Here is a 20,929-nt window from a genome sequence, read left to right on the forward strand (position 1 = left end):
CTTGGGAAGAGAGCGAGCCCAGTGCTTCCAGGCTGCGCTGGGAGCCCAGCCGGGCTGCAGCCAGCCACGCTGTGCGCTCTGTGAGCTCCTCCCCAGCTCCCCGGAGGGAGGCTTCCCTTTACCCTCGGGACTTTGTGCTGTGAGCAGCATTACAAGTCCCTGACGAGCCCTGAGCTGGCCTAGCAGCTGTGGCATTATGCTGGGAAATCATCTTTCTCTGTAAGTAAGCCTCAGACTTGAGCCTTACTTAAGGTGGGCAGAAGGATGGGGGAGAAGAGAGATTAGGGGTGCGGCTTACTGAAAGCAGGGCTGGTGTCGGGTTTTGTGAGCATGCACCCTGGGCGAACAGGTAGGACTGCTACGCTGGAAACGCTTGCAGGATCCTGACTCGTGAGTCTGTGGGGTATGAAGCGTCCTAGGCATCTTCTCAGCATACGCCGCGGAGGTCTGCGTGCCCATCAGACCGTACTCCCCAGCTGCCCCAACCCAGGGCCTGCCCCAGGCAGCAGGTGCTGTCACAGGCACCACTAGAGCAGTCGGACAGACGGCAGCCACCCCTGGACTATGCAAATCGTAGGTTTAAGCAAGCCGGACAGTCCCGCATTTTGCTGCAGAGTGAGGTGGCTCACTCCGCTGGCTCCTGCAAGCCCAGGTGTGGGAGTGGGAAGGAGCGGGGCATTTCTGCTGGCGGGAGGAGTTGCCGGGCTGCTCCCTAGGTGAACTGTTCATTGATTATGTTGTGGCTGGTTTTCCTTTGTGTGTGGCTCACCATCTTGGTATGATCTCATCAGGCAGATTGGAGACAATCTGATTGTCCCTGGAGGGGTCAAAACCATAGAAGCCAATGGGAAGATGGTGATCCCTGGAGGAATTGATGTCCACACTCGCCTGCAGATGCCATACAAGGGGATGACAGCTGTGGATGATTTCTTCCAAGGGACGAAAGCGGCCCTGGCTGGTGGAACCACCATGATCAGTGAGTGCAGCAGGCAGGTCCTGTATGTGACAGCACCCAGCACTCTTGGAACGTCGCCCAGTTATTTCTTTTTCTCTTTGTTTTTCTAAGTCTTCTTTGTTTTAAAGGTCCATGACAGTGTGCTCATCTTTCCTGTGATCTCTGTCAATGCAGTCTAGAGAGTGAGGAGTGGGATGAATCTTTGGGATCCCTAGTAATACTGAAGTGGTGGGACAGGAGATTTGCACAGGACCCCTTGCCCTTGCAGATCCTGTGTTCTGCCGTGCTTTGTTGTCTGCAGCCACTGGTGCCCCTGGGACCCTCAAAAAGGAACGATGGCATAAGTTTTTTTCCCTGTTAAATAAAAGTAGGGCAGCATGATGCTCAGATGACTCTGAGCAGAGGAACAGAGCAATGTCCTGGCATCCCGCACTGCTCGGAAATAAACAGTGCTAACGAAAAAGGAAAGGGAATTCTGAGGCCCTTCCCTGGAGAAGGCCACAGCTGTGCACTGGGTTGAGGTCTGGGTTTTACTGCTGTGCAGTGGTCACAGCTGTGTGCGCTGCAGGGTTTCTCGGGATGCAGGAGCAACTGTTGATCCTTCCAGTAAAGGACTGGGTTTCTTGCCCTCCCCCCGCCGGTTCTCCTTCCCCCGGGCCAAAACCATAAGTTGTGTGAAATGGACTGTGGCAGGGCATGGGAATTACATGGTGGGCAATAAAAGGTGCATTAGTATTGCAGCGTGGGAGGAGGCTATGTGTTAATGGGGTGGAAGCGGGGGTGAGGAAGGACAAGGCCCTTCAGCTTTCAGCTGATTTCTCAGCAGAAGCCTGTAAAAGCCCCTGGTGCCGTGCCAGAGGCCGTTAAGCAAAGGCTCTGTGCGCTTCCCTGCTGATAAATGTACTCAGAGGAGCCCAGGCATGTCGCGGAGGTGACGGGGATCTCTTCAGAGCTGCCCTGAAGCTGCTGAGGAGTTGAGCCTGGCTTTGCGGAGATGCCCGGCAGCACGCAGGGCCGCGGCGGGGTGGCCCGGGTGGGGAGCCCTTGCCCACCGCTTGCCCCCGCTGTGCCTCTGCAGTGGACCACGTGGTGCCGGACCCCGAGGCCGGCCTGGTGGAGGCGTTGGAGCGGTGGCGGGAGTGGGCCGACGGGAAGGCTTGCTGCGACTACGCGCTGCACGTGGACATCCCCCGCTGGAGCGACCGCGTCCGGCAGGAGCTGCACACCATGGTCCAAGAGAAAGGTTTGCTGCCCACCGCTCCCCGCGCGCGGGCCTTCGCGAGCTGCGTTCCCTCGCCGCGGCGTGGTCCCGGTGGAAGGAGGGCAAGGGGGGACCACGCTGTCGTCCGTCCTCTCGCTGTCGAGTGCCTGTGGGATCCTGCACGGCCACGAGTGGGAGTTGTGGCCTGCGGATGAGCTGGCGGGAAGGCAGCCCAGAGCAGGCAGCCTGACCCGGACCATCCGGGAGGGAGAGCCCCCGGCTCACCCCTCTTTCCTCTCTGCTCTGCCCCTAGGAGTTAACTCCTTCATGGTGTACATGGCCTACAAGGATCTGTACCAGATGTCGAACACCGAGGTGAGACCCCCTTCGCCGCCTCGGTTGTGTCGATGCGAGGGGCAGCAGGGGGGACGGCAGCCGCGCTGGGTGCGGGGAGGCCGGGGCAGCAGGCGGCTGGCCGGGCCTGGCGGCTCCTCTCCTCTGCCCTCGCTGCCTTCGGAGGGCTGCCCCAGGGCTGCGGGCACGGTGTGCCGGCCACGGGCCAGCCGGGCTCCCGCGCTGCAGGTGGAGGCAGAGCTCTGGCATGGAGATCACTGAGAGCATCCGCTGGTGGCCACAGCCTCCGGAGAGCACCGCCCGGCACGGCCAGAGCTGCTCCCAGCGCACCCACGCCAGGCCCTGCCGCTGCCAGGGCCTTCGGCTGAAGGGCCGTGCCGGGGGCCAAGGCCGTGCCCAGGCCAGGGCAGTCTGTCTGCTTGGTAATCGTTTTTTCTTGTCTCTGTTCTAGCTGTATGAGATATTCAGCTGCCTGGCAGAGCTGGGTGCCATAGCTCAAGTTCATGCTGAAAACGGGGATATAATTGCACAGGTAACTAACTACTCTTCTGGTATGCGGGGACTGAAAATCCATCCCAGGCAGATTCAGTGTGGGGCATTAGCAAAATGACTCTAAAGCTGCATGGACGTCTTTTGGAAGGTGATCTCTTTGCTGCTCAGCAGCAATATCAAGTTTACCAAGATTTTCTGCTGTGAATATGCGGTCCATAAGCAAATCTGAAATAGTGAATTAGCGATTATCGAAATGGAAGAGAGTTGGCCATCAAGTATGGTACATTCACTCCAACCGCAGCTCTTTTTTGGTGTGGAGAGGCAGAGACCTTTGCCTTGCATGTAGTCAGCTAAGAGAGTTAAAGTGTATTGAAAAGTCCTGTGGCAAGAGAGGAATTTTCTCCCTGCTGTAAGCAAGCAGCCAGCTAATGGAGCTGGATTTGCAAGGGAATTGTTATGAGGGATGTGGTTTGGTGTTCAAGTGGGTAGGCTGTATTGGCCCGCTGTGTTGTAATTGGTGCTGGATGAGAGAAAGTCCAAATGTTTTGATTTTCATTAAGACAGAGAAGACATTGCTCAGTTATGTTCTGCAACTACTTGTTTTTTCCTGTCTCTCTTATTCTTGGGAGTTGAAGGAGTGTGAACTAAGAGGTCATTCTTCGAACATCCTCTCAGACTACAAGAATCGGTTTTTCTTTGGACTTCTTAGAGCTGCAGTGCACTCTTGGATGGCTCTTTCACATGGAAACAGAGTGGTCAGAGGAGTTGTCTTGGCTAGAGTTTCTCTCTACTTCAGCACCAGCCTAACCACAAAATGCCCCAAAACTATTAGTTGGTAGCACTTCACAGCCCTGGAATTGCTTCCTTCTGTCAGGACTGATTGAAACATCACAGGCTGGTGTGGGGCTCAGCGTGTTGTTAGCAGAGAGACATGACGCTTGTGGTCATCCGCTGGTGGTGGTTCCCAGGGAGAAGACAGAGGATTTGTCCTCTCCATTCTCCATTTCAGTCCATTTTACTTTCAGTGGTCCTGGCAACTGTGTGTTTCTCCAGAGTTTGGTCAGCATAGGAGAGGAGGTTGCAGGGGAAGAGATGTGATGCATGGCCTGAACAGAAATAGGACGTGAGCAGAGCTCCGGACTTCAGGCTCTGACGTGCTGTAGGTGGTGGGAGAGTGCTTCGTGGTGGGTGAAGAGCAAGACGTGAGAAGAGTATTGCCAAGTCTTTGCTTGGCCCTTTCACTGTGGCAGAGAAGGTGTCAGAGGAGGTAACATGCAGCACTTGCCTCCTGTGCAGCCTCATCCTTTGATACGCTCCTCCAACAGCTGTGAACACATCTGTTATCATTGCTGGAGTTACACAGTCCCGATGCAGATTGGTGGCATTATTTAATGTCCATAATATGCTCAGTACTCTACAAGACACAAGAAAAAGTGCATAAAACTGCTTGCTTACAGGCTTACTATTGCTGCTGCTGGGCATCCACGTCTCGCCGCCCGACACCTCTTGGAGAAATGTTGCCTGTTGTGCAACTGCACACGGTTTCTGCAAGTCAAGGGCAGGTGTTGGGTGGGAGCAAACGTGCATTGCCACAGGCAGTGACAGCACGTGGATAAAGGTGTGAGGGTCGGAAAAAAACCCCAGTGCCTTGGTCAGGGCAGACCATGAACTCCCCCTGCATGTTTCCTTTGACCTCTATCAGAGGGAGATGTGTGAAACGGGGGAATACGAGAGAGATCTCTAGGGTACAGACGGGAGATAGGCGGGCCAGCAGATGCAGCGCAGACTCACACGCAGTTATCCATGGTCTTTATTTATAACAGCAAAATACTTGGGATACTGTTAATATAGGAACCAACACCTCACACCACCAGCTACTATAGAAGTTGATACAGGACAGGATTTAGCATTGCTGATATTCAAATGATTAAACAGCGCTGGGTACCCAGGAGTAATCTTGGGAGGAGAATTTTTTAATTGGCTTTAATGATTGTTTTCTCAATAGTTTCTACTCGGACTACTTGCTTTTCAGAAGGGGAGGGCCTTGGAAAGGGGCTGTAAACATCAAGTGCTGTTCATGGAGCTGGGGAGTTTTGTACCCTTTTTTCCTCCACACTGTGCTTGTTTCATCGAAGGGGTTTCAGTCGGTGTCTGTGCTCTCTCCAAGCGCTCCCATTTCCCCACCCTCCCTCTTTCTCTCTCAAACCCCTTGAGGGTACAGCAGCCTCTCACCGTGCACGGTGGTCCCACAGGACATAGGGTGGTGGCAGTCCCGAGGGAAGGGCTTGACACAGGAGGGATCTCTTTTCTGTGTGATTGATAGTTTCACAGTCTTGTAATGTCCTCTGTCCTTTTGATGTCCTAGGAACAAACCAGGATGTTGGAGATGGGAATAACTGGCCCTGAGGGCCACGTGCTGAGCAGGCCTGAGGAGGTAAGACGAATGGATGGTACCAACCTTGCTGCACTGAAGAGCTTTCCCCACAAGTCGCAGTAGGGTTCAGTGTATTTAGTGGGGCCGAGCAAGAATGGGGGGTGGGGGTGGGGTGGTATGCATCTATGGGTGCATCTATGGGTATCCGTTTATACAGGCAATACTGTCTCGTTCATCATCAGCTCAGGAAAGAGCGAGGTGTGCGTTTGTGACAAACATTTTTCAGTCTTGCTCAAGTCTCCTCATGGAGACAAGGGCTTCTGAGTCTCCCAGAGACTAATCAATCAACAAAAAGATCTGTATGGCTGTAGCAACATCTGGGGATGGTTTGGGGGCATTTGTCTTGTATAAGTGACTCCACGAGCGTAAGAGGCCTGAGAAGAATCAAATGGCAAGTTTTGGTTCCTCTGAAAATTCACAGTTCACGTCTGTCTGAGTGCAGACACATTCCAGCCTCTTCCTACTTAATCTCTGCTTAGGGTCTAAAGTGCATTTCAAAATCAGACGAACAAAGCCATTGGTGGAAGGAGTGGGAGGGAAGGAGAGGGGGAATTTCCTGGTTACAAATCATTATCAAGACACTAATTAGATTACTTCTAATTTTAGCTCACAGGGTATTCTTCTGTTTGGTCCATTAATCTGAGTTGAGTCTAATTTTAGGTTTTCTTGAGATAGCTCCCTGCTGAGAGGGGCTTTTAACTTTCCACAGCATGTGAAAGAAGAAAACAATAGGAATTTGGTACAATAGCAAAGCTGAGTAGGGGAGCACAGGGACAGATTTGTACTTCAGCATCTGCTGGAAGTAAAATCAGTTGGCTCAAATCACAAGTGTAAGAAGCTGACTGTATTGTGGCTGGTAACAACGTATATAGCCTAGCGTAATACAGTGCTTATTCGAAGTATGAGACTGTAAAGCATTTTCCTATACAGGGAAGAGACTCAATGTCAAATAGAGTAGATCAGAGTCCCTCTGTGTGTAAACTGCCATTTATTTTTTATGGCTCTAGACCCATTGCCACAAGTTGGCAAGCTAACCCGTGATTACGGGATGCTGTGGTTGTGCCAGGATTTGAGAACTGTCCTATTATCATAAGACAGCACTGCGGTTCTTCTCGTCCAAAGCCGGTGAAACATTGCTGAGTGTTTGATCTTGAAATGCCATTAAAGCATAAGGCAACTGAGAACAGTGCAAGAAGGCTCTAGAGACCATCTGTTCAGCCAAATCCAGATCTCATTGCCTTTGAAAATAAAGAGAACATCCTCTACCTGGGAAAACGTTAGGTAGAGCACAAATGACCCTGCTCTCCCCCATAAAGCCTGCAGGTTGATGGCAAAGCATTGGGAGGGTGGTCCATAGCTCCGTGGGTCTGCTCTGTCCCGGAGGGACCTCACTGGGGGTTAAAGACATGGCCTTCTATCAGGTGATGGTGGTGATTTGGTAGGGCAGGATGGTGCTGCTCCAGATTGTAACCTGCTGTGAAGGGTATTCAGTGATGGCTCTGTTTGCTCCTGTCCACATGTTAAACCCCATACTCAAGTCCATAAGTGTGCTGATAAAAATATTTTCTTGTTTAAATTTCTGTTTAAAGAGTCTTTAAGCAGAAGAGAGAAACCTCTTTTCACTGTGCAGCAAATAGGCCTGCAGAAGTACAAGAGGTGTACGGGTGCGTGTGTGTGCGGGTGCAGTGGTCTGCTGCTCCTGCTGCTGGGAGAGTTATGCTTGCACGGCCAGCTGCCTGGCCCGCAGGCAGTTACTGCATTCCCTGCAGCTGGCAGTCCTGGCCTCCCCCGGGAGCTAGCTGATTGCTACATTGTCTTTTTAAGGCTTCTGTTTTGAACTTTCTCATGCCGAAGCTTGAAGCCAAACTGTAGAGCAAACACTCGGAGAAACTCTGGGGTTGAGCTCAGGCTGAGGACGGGCTGATGTAATAGTCCAAAGATATCCCTCGTGATGGAAATCCACCCTCCGCTAACAGCGGGACAGTGAAACACGGGGCGGGTGTCAGCAGGCTGGGACGAGCAGCAGCTGCCTCGCAGGGCAGCCAGACCCTGATGCGAACAGCCGGCCAGCGCATCGCTGGTTGCGCCCCAGCCCCAGCAGGGTGACTGGGCTGGTTTTGGCTGGGGTAGGGCTAATTTTCTTCACAGTAGCCTGCGTGGGGCTGTGTTTTGGATCTGTGCTGGAAACGGAGCTGATGATTCAGGGCTGTTTCCGTTCCTGCTGAGCAGTGCTTACACAGAGTCAAGGCCTTTTCTGCTGCTCACACCGCCCCACCAGCGAGGGGGCTGGGGGGGCACAGGAGTTGGGAGGGGACACGGCTGGGACAGCTGACCCCAATGACCAAAGGGATAGCCCACACCGTATGGCGTCATGCTCAGCATATAAAGCTGGGGGAAGAAGAAGAAAGGGGGGAACATTCAGAGTTATGGCATTTGTCTTCCCAAGTAACCGTTAGGTGCGATGGAGCCCTGCTGTCCTGGAGATGGCTGAACAACAATGGGAAGCAGTGCATGAGTTCATTGCTTTGCTTTGCTCGCATGCACAGCTTTTGCTTTCCCTATTAAACTGTCTTTATCTCAACCCACGAGTTTTCTCACTTTTACCCTTCCGATTCTCTCCCCCATCCCACCGGGGGGGAGTGAGCGAGCGGCTGGGTGGTGCTTAGCTGCTGGCTGGGGCTAAACCACGACAGTGATGTTTGGTTAAACCAAACGCAGCCGCAGGAGAGCCTGGAGCAGTGAGTGGTCTGAAGGGGCAGACCCTTTCGCTGTCTGGCGTCAGCCTGTGAGCCGTGCTGTCAGGCGTGGGCAGCAGTCCCTCCCTGGCTATTGGGAGAGCTGGAACCAGGCAGTGGAAAAAACCAGCAGATGCAGCTCTGCGCTGGCCCCCAGCACGGTCCAGGCAGCGCTCCCCTGCTGAGCATCGTGTGGCTGTAGCCTGCGGGTTGGGCCGGGCCCTAGGGGGACTGAACCTTCCCCGTCTCCCTGATTAATCTGCCCTCGGGGAGTCAAGGGTAAAAGTGAGGCCCCAGGGTGTCGGCAGCAAGCCATGGTGTGCCAAGAGGAGCAGGGGCTCTTCCCTGCCCGCCCAGTGCTCCTCTGCAGCCGTGCGCCATTCTCTCTTCCAGCTGGAAGCAGAAGCTGTCTTCCGGGCCATCACTATTGCCAGCCAGACCAACTGTCCTCTCTACGTGACTAAAGTGATGAGCAAAAGTGCTGCTGACCTCATCTCGCAAGCCAGGAAAAAAGGTGAGTGGCAGCTGCTGCTGCACACAGCCTCGCTGTTGCCGCTGGGGTCCTGGACAGCTGGATTCCGTGGTCCCCGTGTCCTCATGGTTGTTTTGCCAAGACCACCACCGTGCCTCGAGTGCAGTCCAGTGCTTCCCCGTCTGCTGGGGAGCAGTTAGTTCAGGGATTTGCTTGACTTGTGAAGGGCACAGGGACGCTGCACCAGGCCACGTGGAGCCACCTCCTGTTGTCACATCAGGTAACATCAACATGTGGGTCACAGGTAGGAGCAGTGCCTTAAACACCAAAGTTAGTCTGCGGCTGTGAAGATCTCTCTGAGGAGACTTGTCTGATCCACGTGCAAGTGGTTTGAGCTGCTGCATATAGCCCTGGCCTCCCTTTGAAGTGCTGGCCCCTCGGGGGTGCCGGGGTGCCTTTTCAGGTGGCTGGGGGGCTCCATTTGTCACTGGCGGTGGAGCACAGGGACTCCCCACACGCATGCGTGCACGTCCACAGCTGTGTTCAGTGAGCCTTTATAAAAAGGCGGGGAGGGAAATGTAGAAAATGCATTTGTAGAGAGGGTCTTGGTGGAGTTGGTAACTGGGGGACATAACGACGAGTGTCTCCCAGAAGCACTCGCCCAGGCTGTAGAGCGTGTTTGGGAAGAAAAGCACAATTTCTCAGTCCCCATCCTAGTTTATCAGCATGACAAGCCCTGCTCTGCAAAAAGGCCTTGGTCACTAGCTGCTGCCTTCTCCCCTGGCCTGTCCCTGGAGCCAGGCACCAGAAGGCGAGTGAGGAACAGGAGAGGGGGATGAGCCTGCCAGCTCTTTGGTGGCACGTGGTAAATATTTACGAGGGCTAAAGGAGGTAGAATGCACAGGAGATGACGATGAAGGACAGAGGCTTGGTCGTTGGCCCAGTGTGGGTTCAGTGTCAGGCTGCGTTGTGGTCTGCCGGCCCCGTTGTGGGCTGTCATTTCTTATCAAGTTGCCTGACCCCTGCCAGGCGTGCCTGCGCTGCCGGTGAGCCCTGAGGCATGGCTGTCGCTCTTGGGCTGAAAGTCAGCGGGATGAAACGCCCCCCGCTACAGCGTGGGGACACCAGTGCTTGCAGGAGGGGACCGGGGGTCTCGCTTCCCAGGAGCGTGGCCAGGGCAGGGCAGGCTGGGAAGCAGCCATCTGCTGGGGCAGGAGGCCGTGTTGCCAGCATTGTTCGTCTCTCTGTGGTGTCTTTTGGGGAACGCAGCTCTGCGGCCGTGCCTTCCTGCGCCGTGCTCCCACCAGGCTTGCTGCACCAGCAGGATCTGTGCCCTTGAGCGGGAGGGCCTTACAGTGATGGTGGGCAGGGCTCGCCCCTGACACCAAACTGGGCCTTGCTGTCCCTCCTGCGTGCCCCAGCACCTGAGGTCCAAGCAGGCAGCATGGGACAGCCCGACATGGGTCTGGGTGTCCTCTGGGCATGGCAGGCTGTTGGTAGTGCTGTGGAACAGAGAACGCCTCCAGGCTCCACCAAAACAGCATCCTTTCTGTCCCCCTTTCCAGGCAATGTGGTGTTTGGTGAGCCGATCACAGCCAGTCTGGGGACCGACGGGACGCACTACTGGAGCAAGAACTGGGCCAAGGCTGCGGCATTTGTGGTCTCTCCGCCTCTGAGCCCAGACCCAACAACCCCTGACTACATCAACTCTCTCCTGGCCAGGTGCGTGACAGCTCTGCTGGGCGATGCTGCTAGTGGGAAGAAGCAGACTCTGGCCTCAAATAGGGAAGGAAGAGATTAGGGAGTACCCGGGCAGCATAGCCATTAGTCCAAACGGAACCACTTCACTGTAGGTATTTAATGAGCTGACTGGTGAAATGGCTCTGACTCAGAGCCGTGGTGGCTTGTCCCTGAGAGCGGAGGGAGGACAGGGGAGGCACTATAAGCTTAACATCAGTAATGAGAAAAATACTAGGGCAAGTAGTCATGAACCGTTTTAAATGCCCTGAAGAAGGAAAAGAAATGAGGACCAGCTAACACAGACTTGTCAACGAAAGCATTCGCCAAGCTGGAGAAGCCCTTCTGCACGTGCAGGGTGGGGAATGGCTGCCTGGGTTGCGACGGTGCAGGAGAAGGTGGGGGGGTTACAGGTGTCGCAAGCTGCTGGGGGCCCACCCGTCGAATACAAAGCAGACTTCTTCTCGTGCCTGTACAGGTTAGCAGCAGTACAGCCTGCAGAGCGCACGAGGCCTTTAAGGGCAGCTCGCGCACATCTGACAGGGATGGTAGGTCATTTTTTCACCCTGAAGGCAAGGGGGTGGGGAAGGGATTTGTTGAAAATAGAGTGCAAACAATAAAAGCACTTCAGCAATTTGCTTTGACCTTTCACAGTTATACTCCATCCTCTCACTGGTAAGGCACGCGGAGCAGCTAGGGACGGAGAGCTCATTGCTGGCCCTGTCCACGTGCCACGTGTGAATCGCACGCCCCTCTCGCCCTGTGTTTGCACGCTGAACCGTGCGCGTGGCGGCTGGTCTGTGTTAGCCAGGGACGACTGACACTGAGGGGGTTGTAAATGGAAATGACCTTTGAGGTAATGCTGGAAACATCTCTGACTAGATGAGCAAGGGATGACTGGTCAGTAAGAGGTGTCTCGGCAGAGGGGCGCGTTAGGATAAACCTGGGTTGTGCCAGGGTAGAGTTGCCATGGCTGGCCTAAGAGAGACGCTGGTGCATTTCGGGTCTGAATATGCAGCTTACCCTGGATTTTGCTGTGGTCAGTGAGCAAGATGTGGCTCTGCTCCGTCTGGATGTATGAAATAGGTGCAGGTCTTAAGGACTGGCAGGGAGAAGTGAGCCCAGCTCCTGAAGTGGCTTTCTAATCCTTCCCTTCCACTTCAGATTTACCACAGATCTCAAAGGAGAGGCAAGAGCACTTCTGAGTCCCTGCAGCCCACAGGCATCTGTCCTGACACCTTTCCTGTGCCATTTTCTGTGAGGCTTCAGCAGGAGGAGAGGCTGCGAGGCTCCAGCTGGGCTGGACGGCTTGTTTTCTTCCACTGGGACAAATCTGGTGGAGATTAGGAAGCATGTTGTGTCATCAGCCTGGGTCTCTGGCTGTGCAGTCAGTTAGACATATGGCAGAAATTATCAGAGGAAGATGGAGATTACCAGTGGATTAGGGCTGATTCGCAGCCCCGAGCAGAGCCGTTGTGTCCACGCCATCCTGGGTTCAGGCGCAGCCGGTCTGGGAGCCAGGGGCTCGAGGCTACTTGCCTCACACGGGCAGCGCCGGGAGCTGGCGTGAATTGGTCTGCCTCCTTTTGCCCGGCAGCGATGACTTTCCAACTGCTGCCTGTCCCCTGCTCCCCAAGGACCCAGCGGCAGCAGGGTGACTTCCAGGGAGCCATGGGCAGCTCCTCGCCCTGCCCTGCCTGTCGGCAGCTCGCTGGCTCTGCCCGTTCCTGCCCTCTGCCATCGTTGTCAGGAACGGGATGGGTCAGGGCATCTCATCCGACCGGTGACCCTTTCTGGGCAGAGGGGTCTGGATAGCAGCATTGGGCAGCAGCCACTGTAGAGTGCCGCAGTGAAGCTTTTCTGGGCCTCCTGGAGAGAGCTGTCTTCATCCCACCATCAGATTTACGTGTGGCTGTGGGGGGTGTTTGCTTTTGTGGCAGAGATGCTGTAGCTTGGGCCAGAGGCTGCAGCTTGAGCCAGCCTGCGCTTGCAAGCGCACCTTCTTGGCCTGCGCCGCTGGCTGCTTCTCCTGCTGCAGCTGATGCTGCGAGTGTCCATGCAGGGCTGAGAGGAATCTTCAGTGAGCTCCTGCCAGATGAAATGTCTTGGGCCAGAGCCCTGGAGCCGGGCTGAGGTGCTGTCCTCGCTGGGGAAGGTTGGCAGTGCAAGCAGTGGGCAGCCCACAGGCTCAGCCCCACGTAAGCCCAGTCCTGCAGCGGCACCCCGTCTCCCAGAGACAGGGGTGACACCTGCCTGCAGCAGGCTTCCCGTGGGGCAGGGGAGGGCTGCGCTTGCCCCTCGGGGTGCAGGAGCTGGCAGTACACAACGAAAGGGCTGGCTGTGGGGGACTGTCCTCGGGTGGAGAGGCCTCTTCCTCCCCGTGTGGCAGAAAGGCTGCTCTCCCAAGCAGACCTGAGATGTCTTTTCCCTTTGTGTTAGTGCAAATGTTGGAGTCTCCTATGAAAGGACATCTTTTGGCTTGACACAAAGGCCACCCTGTTCCCCAGGGTGTTTTCCCCGGGAGCTGAGCTGTTGACCCCTCTTGTGTGCAGGACGCTGCCCGTGCCCCAGGCAGGCAGCGCGGCGTGGCAGAGCTCTCTTGCCCCGTGCCCCCAGGTGATGCGGCCACCGCAGGGACCGAGTCAGGTGGAATTCTTCAGATTGAGGGGCTGTAGAAACGGGGGTGCAGACTAAAACAGATCTGAGCCAGGGGCTGCCCGTGTCCGGAGGAGATCCATGTCCCTCACGTCCCTGCTGTTGTCTGACCGCAAAACGGCTGATGATGCTTTCGTTACCGCCACCCCTCAGTGGTGACTTGCAGGTTTCGGGAAGCGCCCACTGTACATTCAGCACCGCACAGAAAGCAATTGGAAAAGACAACTTCACGGCGATCCCAGAAGGGACCAATGGCATAGAGGAACGAATGTCTGTCATCTGGGACAAGGCAGTGGTAAGAGTCACGCCAGGGAGGGGTGAGCGGGCAGGGTTGACAGGCACCTCGGACACTCGTGTTCTCGCTCCCGCAGAGCTGGGCACCCAGCTGCCTGTCTCCTCTCTGGCTTTGAGAGGCAAAACAAGGCAGAGCAGGAGAGGCAGCTGTTGCGGGTTCAGGGTGAACGGCCAGGAGCTGTGACTATGCCCCCAGTTTTCGGTCTGCCTGGCACCAATAGTAAGATCAGCCGCAGTGGTCTGGGCCCAGCCAGCCAGTGGCTTGTGTGGGAGTGAGTCTGGTGCGTCCCGGGGCTCTTACTCTCCCTTTCCCCAAAAGAGCACTTAATTCTCTTTGTGTCTGAGCAGGCCACAGGAAAGATGGATGAAAATCAGTTTGTGGCTGTGACGAGCACTAATGCTGCAAAAATCTTCAACCTGTACCCACGGAAAGGGAGAGTAGCAGTGGGCTCGGACAGTGATCTGGTTATATGGGATCCTGATGCAGTGAAGATCGTCACAGCAAAAACCCATCAATCTGTAAGCCCTCTGCTCGTCTCTGGGAATGCTGGAGGCTGGGGCGCGAGTAGCACCGTATAAAGGCTACCGGGCTGCTGGGAGCTTGGTGCTGCCCTGCCGTGCTGGGCTCTGAGGAGGAGGGACTGAGTCCAGGCTCTGGGCGATGCCAGCTGTGACTGTGGGGTGGGATGTCTGTGAGCCCTGGGCTCTGCACACAGGGCTTTTCTCACCCTGCTGTGCTGCTCTTCTCCTGAGCCTGGCCCACGCAGGTGTAAGGATGTGCATTTCTCCTTATCTGGGTTCCTGTTCCAGGTACAATTTTTTCCTGGCTTTGCCAGCATGCTTTGTTCATGCCTTACCTCAAGCCTAGGTCCTGCCCTCCTCTGTTGTTGGAGTCCTTGCTCACACCAAGCCCCGAAGCAGCAGGTCCTGGTTCATGTTGGGAGCTCTGGTGGGTTCTTAGTGTGATGGACTAGTGAACTAAAGGAGGCCTCTGGGGCGGGCAGGGCTGTTACAGGTGTCCTCTCCCTGCACTGGTGACTTCAGCAGCGAGGTGTGGGGACTAAACAGCCCTGAGTGGGCAGGCAGTGCTCACGTCCCTCCTGACCATCATCCCCTGGTTGCTGCAGGCGGCTGAATACAACATCTTTGAAGGGATGGAGCTTCGTGGGGCCCCGCTGGTTGTCATATGCCAGGGGAAGATCATGCTGGAGGATGGCAACCTGCACGTGACCCAGGGGACTGGACGCTTCCTGCCCAGCAGCCCTTTCCCTGACTATGTCTACAAGCGCATCAAAGCCAGGAGGAAGGTGAGGAGACAAGGATGCCAGGAGAAAGAGTTGGGACACTGTTAGCCCAAATTGCCCTTTTCCTTAATCACTGATTGGTTTTCCTCTGCTGTTCTCGCTGGACCCGGGAAACAGTGCTGCAAACTGGTGTATTTTGAACCTGCCGTTGGGATAGTTAATGCCTGGGTAGAGAGCGTTGACCTTAGTGTTGATGGTGTGCCACCACCGGAGGCAGGTGCTCGGCTGGGTCAACAGCGGGTGATGCCTGCCCTTGTTGCTGTCCTGCTGCAGCACGAGTCTGGAGGGAAGTGCTGAGTTAAAAACAAAGAGACTGGGCAAAATGGCCTTCTGCTTCCCCATCCATGCAGCATAAAGCCGCGCTGGGGGATTGCCTGTTGCGCTGGGCCCTGCACGCGTTGCAGGGTGGGACTGAAGGGAGGCCGTCGCACGGGAGCTGGGCGGTGGGGCTGCGCCAGGCCTCAGCGCTGCAGGGAGGTCTCAGGCGTGCAGGACGGAGGGGCGCAGGGCTGGCAGTGTGAATTGCCTCTGCAGTGGGACTGGGGAGCCAAGGATCGCTGGAGCGTGGTGCTGCCATGGCAGGATGCTCCCTGGGAGCAGAGAAGTGTCACTGTCCTCTTCTCTCCGGTGACAGATGGCAGAGATGCATGCCGTGCCCCGGGGCATGTATGACGGACCCGTGTTTGACCTGACCACCACCCCCAAGGGGGGCACCCCTGCGGGGTCAACCAGGGGGTCCCCCACACGGCAGACACCCCCCGTCAGGAACCTCCATCAGTCTGGATTTAGCCTGTCAGGTGAATACATGCGGCGGCTGGGCTGGGAGAGCGCAGAGCCACTGGCCACGCTGTCCCAGCCCCTGTCCTGGGGTGGGGGGCAGCTGGGAGACGGCCTGGGGCAGGCTGAGCACAAGAGTGGAGTATGGCAGGGCGAGACCCTGTGTGTCCCTTAAAGGACACGGCCGGAGCTGGCCCTCTAACCCGCTGCAGCTTGCAGTAGAAACAAGGCAGGCTGTGGCCATGGAGGTGCCAGCACAGCATCAGACCCTGCTCTTGCTGTGTGGGTCTGTTCACGGAGGAGCGTCTACAGAGGTGTTCAAGCCACTGCTGCTCTCGGGGTCGTTACTGGAGTTGGAGCACGTTGCTGTAGACAGCCTCGGGAGGCCCTTTGGCAAGACCCTAGGCTGCCTGACTGCTCAGTCCTCTGAAGAAAATGCTCTTAACTTCGCTTTCCCCCTTCCCTTTGTGCTTTCTTGTCCTCTCCCAGGTACCCAGATTGATGAAGGTGTTCGCTCAGCGAGCAAGCGCATCGTCGCGCCCCCGGGAGGCCGCTCCAACATAACCTCCCTGAGTTAAATGTCCCTGCCGAGAAGGAAACAAAATCCCTGTTCAAGCGAAGGAAAAAAAGTGGTACGTTGGTGTTTAAGAAGGAAAAGCAAATAAACCTGTTCTGAAGAATCAATAAGCCTCAAGCCTTATGTTTCACAAATGCTACTTGCTACCTAGCTTTAAAGATGTTGCTTCATTTTGTTTTATGCATAGCCTTAAAATTCTGCTGTTGTTGTTGTGGGTTCAGTCGGATTGTGTTTTTACTCTTGCTTTCTGTATGCATGCCGCTCAGACAGGTCGCTCGGTTCAGTGTGTTATTGGTGTTGAACGCGTGTGGGATGCTGCCGTGTGGGACAGCGGGAACGACCTGGCATGGGCGAACCGGCCAGGCAGGCGAAGTGGCGGGGGCCGGCCGGAGGTGCGGTGTGGGACAGGGAGGGCAGGTTCACGGGAGCTGGTAGGGGCAGGTGGGTCTGTGTCATGTTCATGTCCTTCGTCTCCACCCAACGCTCAGCGGCGTTTCACCACGAGGCCCACGGGGGAGCCTGAATCATCTCTGTAACAGCTGTCACAGCACCTCGTGTAAGGAGTTTTACTACTTTGTACACTTTATTAAAAAAAAAAAAGTTGTTCCTTCAAACAACTCGTGTTGCTGGTTGGCTTTTTTATTCCTCGGGCTGCTGCCGCTGGGCAGGAGTGGTGCGAAGCTGTGCCCGCGGGCGAGCTGGGCAGCAGGCCTCCGGGAGGGGCTCTGGGCTGTGCCTGCGCTGCGGGAGCTACAGTCGGGACAGGCTGTCAGATGAAACTGTGCGGTGCTCGCTGCTGGAGCGTCAGGGTATTGGTGTAGCTTCTCGGGCAAAAGCGAAGGTATCGACAAAACAGCGTGTTGCAAGTGTTTGTAAAAGCCTGCTCGGTTTGTCCGTCCGGTCCCTGGCTGCAGCGTGACCTGGCCATCGCAGGCTGTTAACGCCTGCCGAGAGCTGCGCCTGTCGTCTGTGGTGACAGAGACCAGCTCCGCACGGCGCTGCCTGGGCACGGTGTTCGGGTCTTCCCAGCTGGGCCTGGCTTGGAGGCTGTTTTCTGCGGGCACCTGTGAGTTAACGCTCTCCTTCCCTAAACCCCTGGTGTTTGTGAAACCGAGGGTCACAGCCTCCTAAAGCTGGCAAAGCATGCAAAAAAACCCCTTGACTGTTTTGTAAATATTACAAAAATTAAGCGTCAATTTAGGCTGTGCTAAATAAATACACTCTTTTTTTTTTTCCTTCCTTAAGTATTTGACCTTGAAATATTTATTTTTACATGCCTGCAATTCAGACAGGACAAGTTGTCCATGCAGCAGTCCTTAAGGGGCCATGCCAGAATAGTTGTGCCGGGGTGGGGAAGGCTGTTCATATTTAGAAGTTTTGTGAAGTTCTGCTATCAAGTAATTAAAGATTTTTCCCTGTTGCCTGGTAGTGATTAAGCTGAGGTTGTGCCTCTGTTTACAGAGGAAGAGGGGAAAGGACATGTGGTTTTAGAAGTCTTCAGGGAATTTTTAAAGATGCGATGTTCTTACCATTTAAGTTCTTGAGTGGTTTTTTTTGTCAGCCAGTACAACAGTATTTAGGCAGCAACAGATTTTTTCCTAGCGAGGAGCAGGGCTAGTTTCCTCATCTGGGGCCCCAGACAAACGCGTTTATGGTGTATGAACCTCCCTGCTATTACGAGAGCGAGGTGATTGTAGCTGTGCGCTGAGTGGGGGACAGGTACAACTGTTGGCACAGTCCCTCTCGACCGCGCCTGGCCCCCGACCCCCCCAGACCTGGTGCAGGACTGGGCAAAGAATAAAGGATCAATGGAAAACGCTGCAGGTGCTCTGGCTAGCCCCAAGAACGACAAGTCTGAAGGCAGAGAGCCATGGAGACCCCTACGCGCTCAGCAGTCTTGTTGCTAGAAAGCAGGGATGGCTGGGGAAGGGGAGAGCAAGAACACAGCGATACTAGTTTGGGTGTGCTGTGACTTAGCAGGAAAAGGCGGCTTTCCCATTGCAATGACCCCCTCCGAGGACTCGGATAACCGCTTACTGGTGAACTGATTCCTCTGCAGCTTTGCAGCTCCCTGGACAGAAAAGGGTCACGCTTTCCCGGTTGGTTGTTCCCGCGCTAGCAGCACACAGCGATGCTGCTGCCCCGGCTCCCCAGCCCTGCACGCACACTGTGCTGCAACTCTGCCAAGAGCCTGACCTGAGCAAATAAAACCCGGCTATCGGGCACAGCCTGTGGAGGAAGGTGGGGGTATGGCAGCGCATCGGCCCCCGTGCCTGCGGGCCACTTGCCAGCTGCGCAGAGGAAACCAGGGCACGGCGCACAGCCAGTGCTGCAGCCCTCCCTCCCTGCAGCCCTCCCTCCCTGCAGCCTGTGCCCAGAACCGGCTTCCCCTTACCCTGGCACCTTCATGTGATGGCAGCAAAGAAACCGCTATAGTCGTCTAAAACTGGGGGGCTGCTTCTCCTCATTGTACAGAGCTGAAGGTACGTACTGTCATGGCACCATGTCAGGAAGAGGATGCACCGTGTAAGTCAGAACAGGCCCCCTTTGCATTGCCGTGCCAGCATCCTCCCTATACCCTACCTGTTAACAAAGATACCAGGACCTGCAACCGCATTTGTGCCACTCACATCTGTGTTAGAAATTACTGCAAAAAAAAGCCGGATGGGTGAAAGCAGCGCAGAAGCTGTCTCCTGGGGGCTGGAGGGGGCAGGGAGGAGGCACAGAGGCAAACACCAGAGCTCTTAGCACAGAGGGAGTGGAGCGGGGGCTCCCCCAGCGTCGCCCACCACAAACCAGACTGCCCAGAGAATCCATCCCCCAGAGGTGGTGGGAGAGGGTCTGGATGGGACCCCGGACAGACCCGGCGTGAGCACGTTGGGCTGCCCTGCTCGGCCGTTCTGCAGCACAGATGCGCTCTGCTGCGTTCCCCAAGAGACACCGCCGGCACGGAGGGAGACCCAGCCACCGGACGCAATCCGCGGGAAGGCTCGTGAGCGGGTCTGAGCAGGGGAAGGTCTGGCTGCCGCGCCCTGGCAGGAAACCTCTTCCTCGGGTGAGGTCATAGGCTAGCTAGGGAGCAGCCGGCGGTGGGACGCCCCACCACCGCCGCTGTAGGAGGGACGAGAAAGTGGAAGACACCTAACTAAAGCTTATTTTTAGGTGCAAACTGTGACTGAGCTGCTCAGTGCTGGGATGCCCGCTACGTGCCCCTGCAGAGGCAGAACAGGCAGACAGGACGTTCTGGTCAGTCGCTCGGCCGGGCGATCCCCTGCCTTGGATTCAGGCATGCCGGGGGGGAGCAGAGATGCTTCTCTCCCAGCAGGCACAGGGATGGCCGCTTGCCCGTGCACATGCAGAAACGGCACATTTCCCAAAGCAAACCAGCCAGCCATCACCAGATCAATGAGAGAGGGATTATTCACGCGTCAGTCTACCAGAAGCAGCTGTGAAGACCACTGGGAAGTCTACTGCACCAAGCTGCGTCAGTAATGGACCGAGTCCACAGCTCCGTAGGCAGAGGGTGTCTGAAGGTCTTCAGCCAGGGGAAAAGCAGATTTAAACTGAGAGTCCAGTAAAGTCCTAGTGGGCTCTGGGCAGGTGGAACACCCATTCTGCCTTGCTATACAAGTGATCTCAGCAGTAACACTGACTTTTCATCATCTGGGAAGGAGCCTTTCCTTTGCTGTTGGTTTTATTCAGATATTTTTTTTTAGTTGATCAGATTTAGCCAGAGAGAGACAGGAAGGCACAGGGGATACAAAGAACATCTTTGGGAGGCAAATGGTTCATCACACACTCATTACATTGCTGAGAATAGGAAAAATGTCAAATAAGGAGGTGAAACCTCAGCTCTGCCAAAGCATTTAAATAATAGCATCCTTCCCAGCATTACCGTAATAGAAATGCTTTGGCCAATCTCAGTCCTAGCAAAGACTGCACCAGGAGTACAGGTGTTCCTGCAAACACTAGCTGCTTAAATCAAGCGTGATTTCAGTGGTAGAGAAATTAAAAACACACATTCAAAGCAACCTCTGGTGTTGGAAGCCAAACCCCATCAGATTGTGAGTTGCAGCAGTTTAATGTGATGGTGAATGGGATTTTCAGGGTGGCCTGGAAAAGCACCTGGATGCCGGTTACTCGTCACTGCCTGGGTTTTACCTCTTCATTTCCACATCTGTCTGCATGCTCTGATCACCCACCAGCCAGCCCCGCTCTGCGAGAAACGGGTACAGGAACCAGCACGGAGAGAGGAAGAAACCTTTGCTGCCTCCTCCCAGCTAAAGAAGGAGATCATCGCCACGCCCAGCCCTCCGTGCCCGCGCTCACGGGATGTTCGCAGGAGGCACCTGTAAGCAAAGGCCGCCTTTGTCTCCATGCGCTGGTGGAGGCCCCGCGGCTGAGAGCAGCCTCTTCCAGCTGGAGCCATCAGCTGTGAGCCCGTGGGGGAGTCCCCACCTCCGCAGAGCCCGGACCCACAGTGCTCTCGCGGACCCGTCACCAAGACTGATAGCAGCGATGCCGCCTCTACAGCCGATGCACGCTCAACCCCTCGGTTACGCTGCTGGCAGTCACCTGGCAGGCAGCACCGAGGGCGGTGATGCTGGCTAGCCAAGCCGAAAGGGTCAGTACTGTCTCATCTATTTTCACACAGTCACATTCCTGCCACCAAGAAAGGCAAAATAATAGGATCGGAGTCTAACTGACTGCAGCAAATTGCGGAGGCAGCACCCACGGTCTCTCCCCCACGCCCAGGATCCGCCGGCTCTGGGGTGGAAGGGAGAGGGAGTGGGTGCCCCAGCTCCCGCCCGGCTGCCCTGCCCTGGGCTGGCAGCAGTGTCCCGGCAGCAGTGGACGAGTCCGATGGCCCAGCATCCTGAAGGTGTGTGGGTGGGTGTGCACTGGCCCCACGAGCAAAGCTCCAGCAGGGGCTGCGCTGCTC

The 20,929-nt window shown here is 55.6% G+C and overlaps 1 protein-coding gene across 2 annotated transcripts in view; it reads left to right on the forward strand.

Annotated features, from left to right (window-relative positions):
- DPYSL3 (dihydropyrimidinase like 3) overlaps positions 1 to 16,541 on the forward strand; it is a 43,886-nt gene extending 27,345 nt beyond the window's left edge. For both annotated transcript variants that reach the window (XM_075509757.1, XM_075509758.1), the window contains exons 3-14: positions 792 to 976; positions 2,034 to 2,198; positions 2,470 to 2,531; positions 2,962 to 3,042; positions 5,368 to 5,436; positions 8,565 to 8,685; positions 10,209 to 10,365; positions 13,189 to 13,330; positions 13,678 to 13,848; positions 14,457 to 14,636; positions 15,268 to 15,430; positions 15,900 to 16,541. In XM_075509757.1, the coding sequence (XP_075365872.1) occupies positions 792 to 976; positions 2,034 to 2,198; positions 2,470 to 2,531; positions 2,962 to 3,042; positions 5,368 to 5,436; positions 8,565 to 8,685; positions 10,209 to 10,365; positions 13,189 to 13,330; positions 13,678 to 13,848; positions 14,457 to 14,636; positions 15,268 to 15,430; positions 15,900 to 15,988 (1,585 nt within the window). In that variant the 3' untranslated portion in view covers positions 15,989 to 16,541. The remainder of the gene's footprint in view (positions 1 to 791; positions 977 to 2,033; positions 2,199 to 2,469; positions 2,532 to 2,961; positions 3,043 to 5,367; positions 5,437 to 8,564; positions 8,686 to 10,208; positions 10,366 to 13,188; positions 13,331 to 13,677; positions 13,849 to 14,456; positions 14,637 to 15,267; positions 15,431 to 15,899) is intronic.
- Positions 16,542 to 20,929: the final 4,388 nt, after the last annotated feature.

This window comes from Mycteria americana, chromosome 8 (genome assembly GCF_035582795.1).
Source record: "Mycteria americana isolate JAX WOST 10 ecotype Jacksonville Zoo and Gardens chromosome 8, USCA_MyAme_1.0, whole genome shotgun sequence".
NCBI classification, from domain to species: domain Eukaryota; kingdom Metazoa; phylum Chordata; class Aves; order Ciconiiformes; family Ciconiidae; genus Mycteria; species Mycteria americana.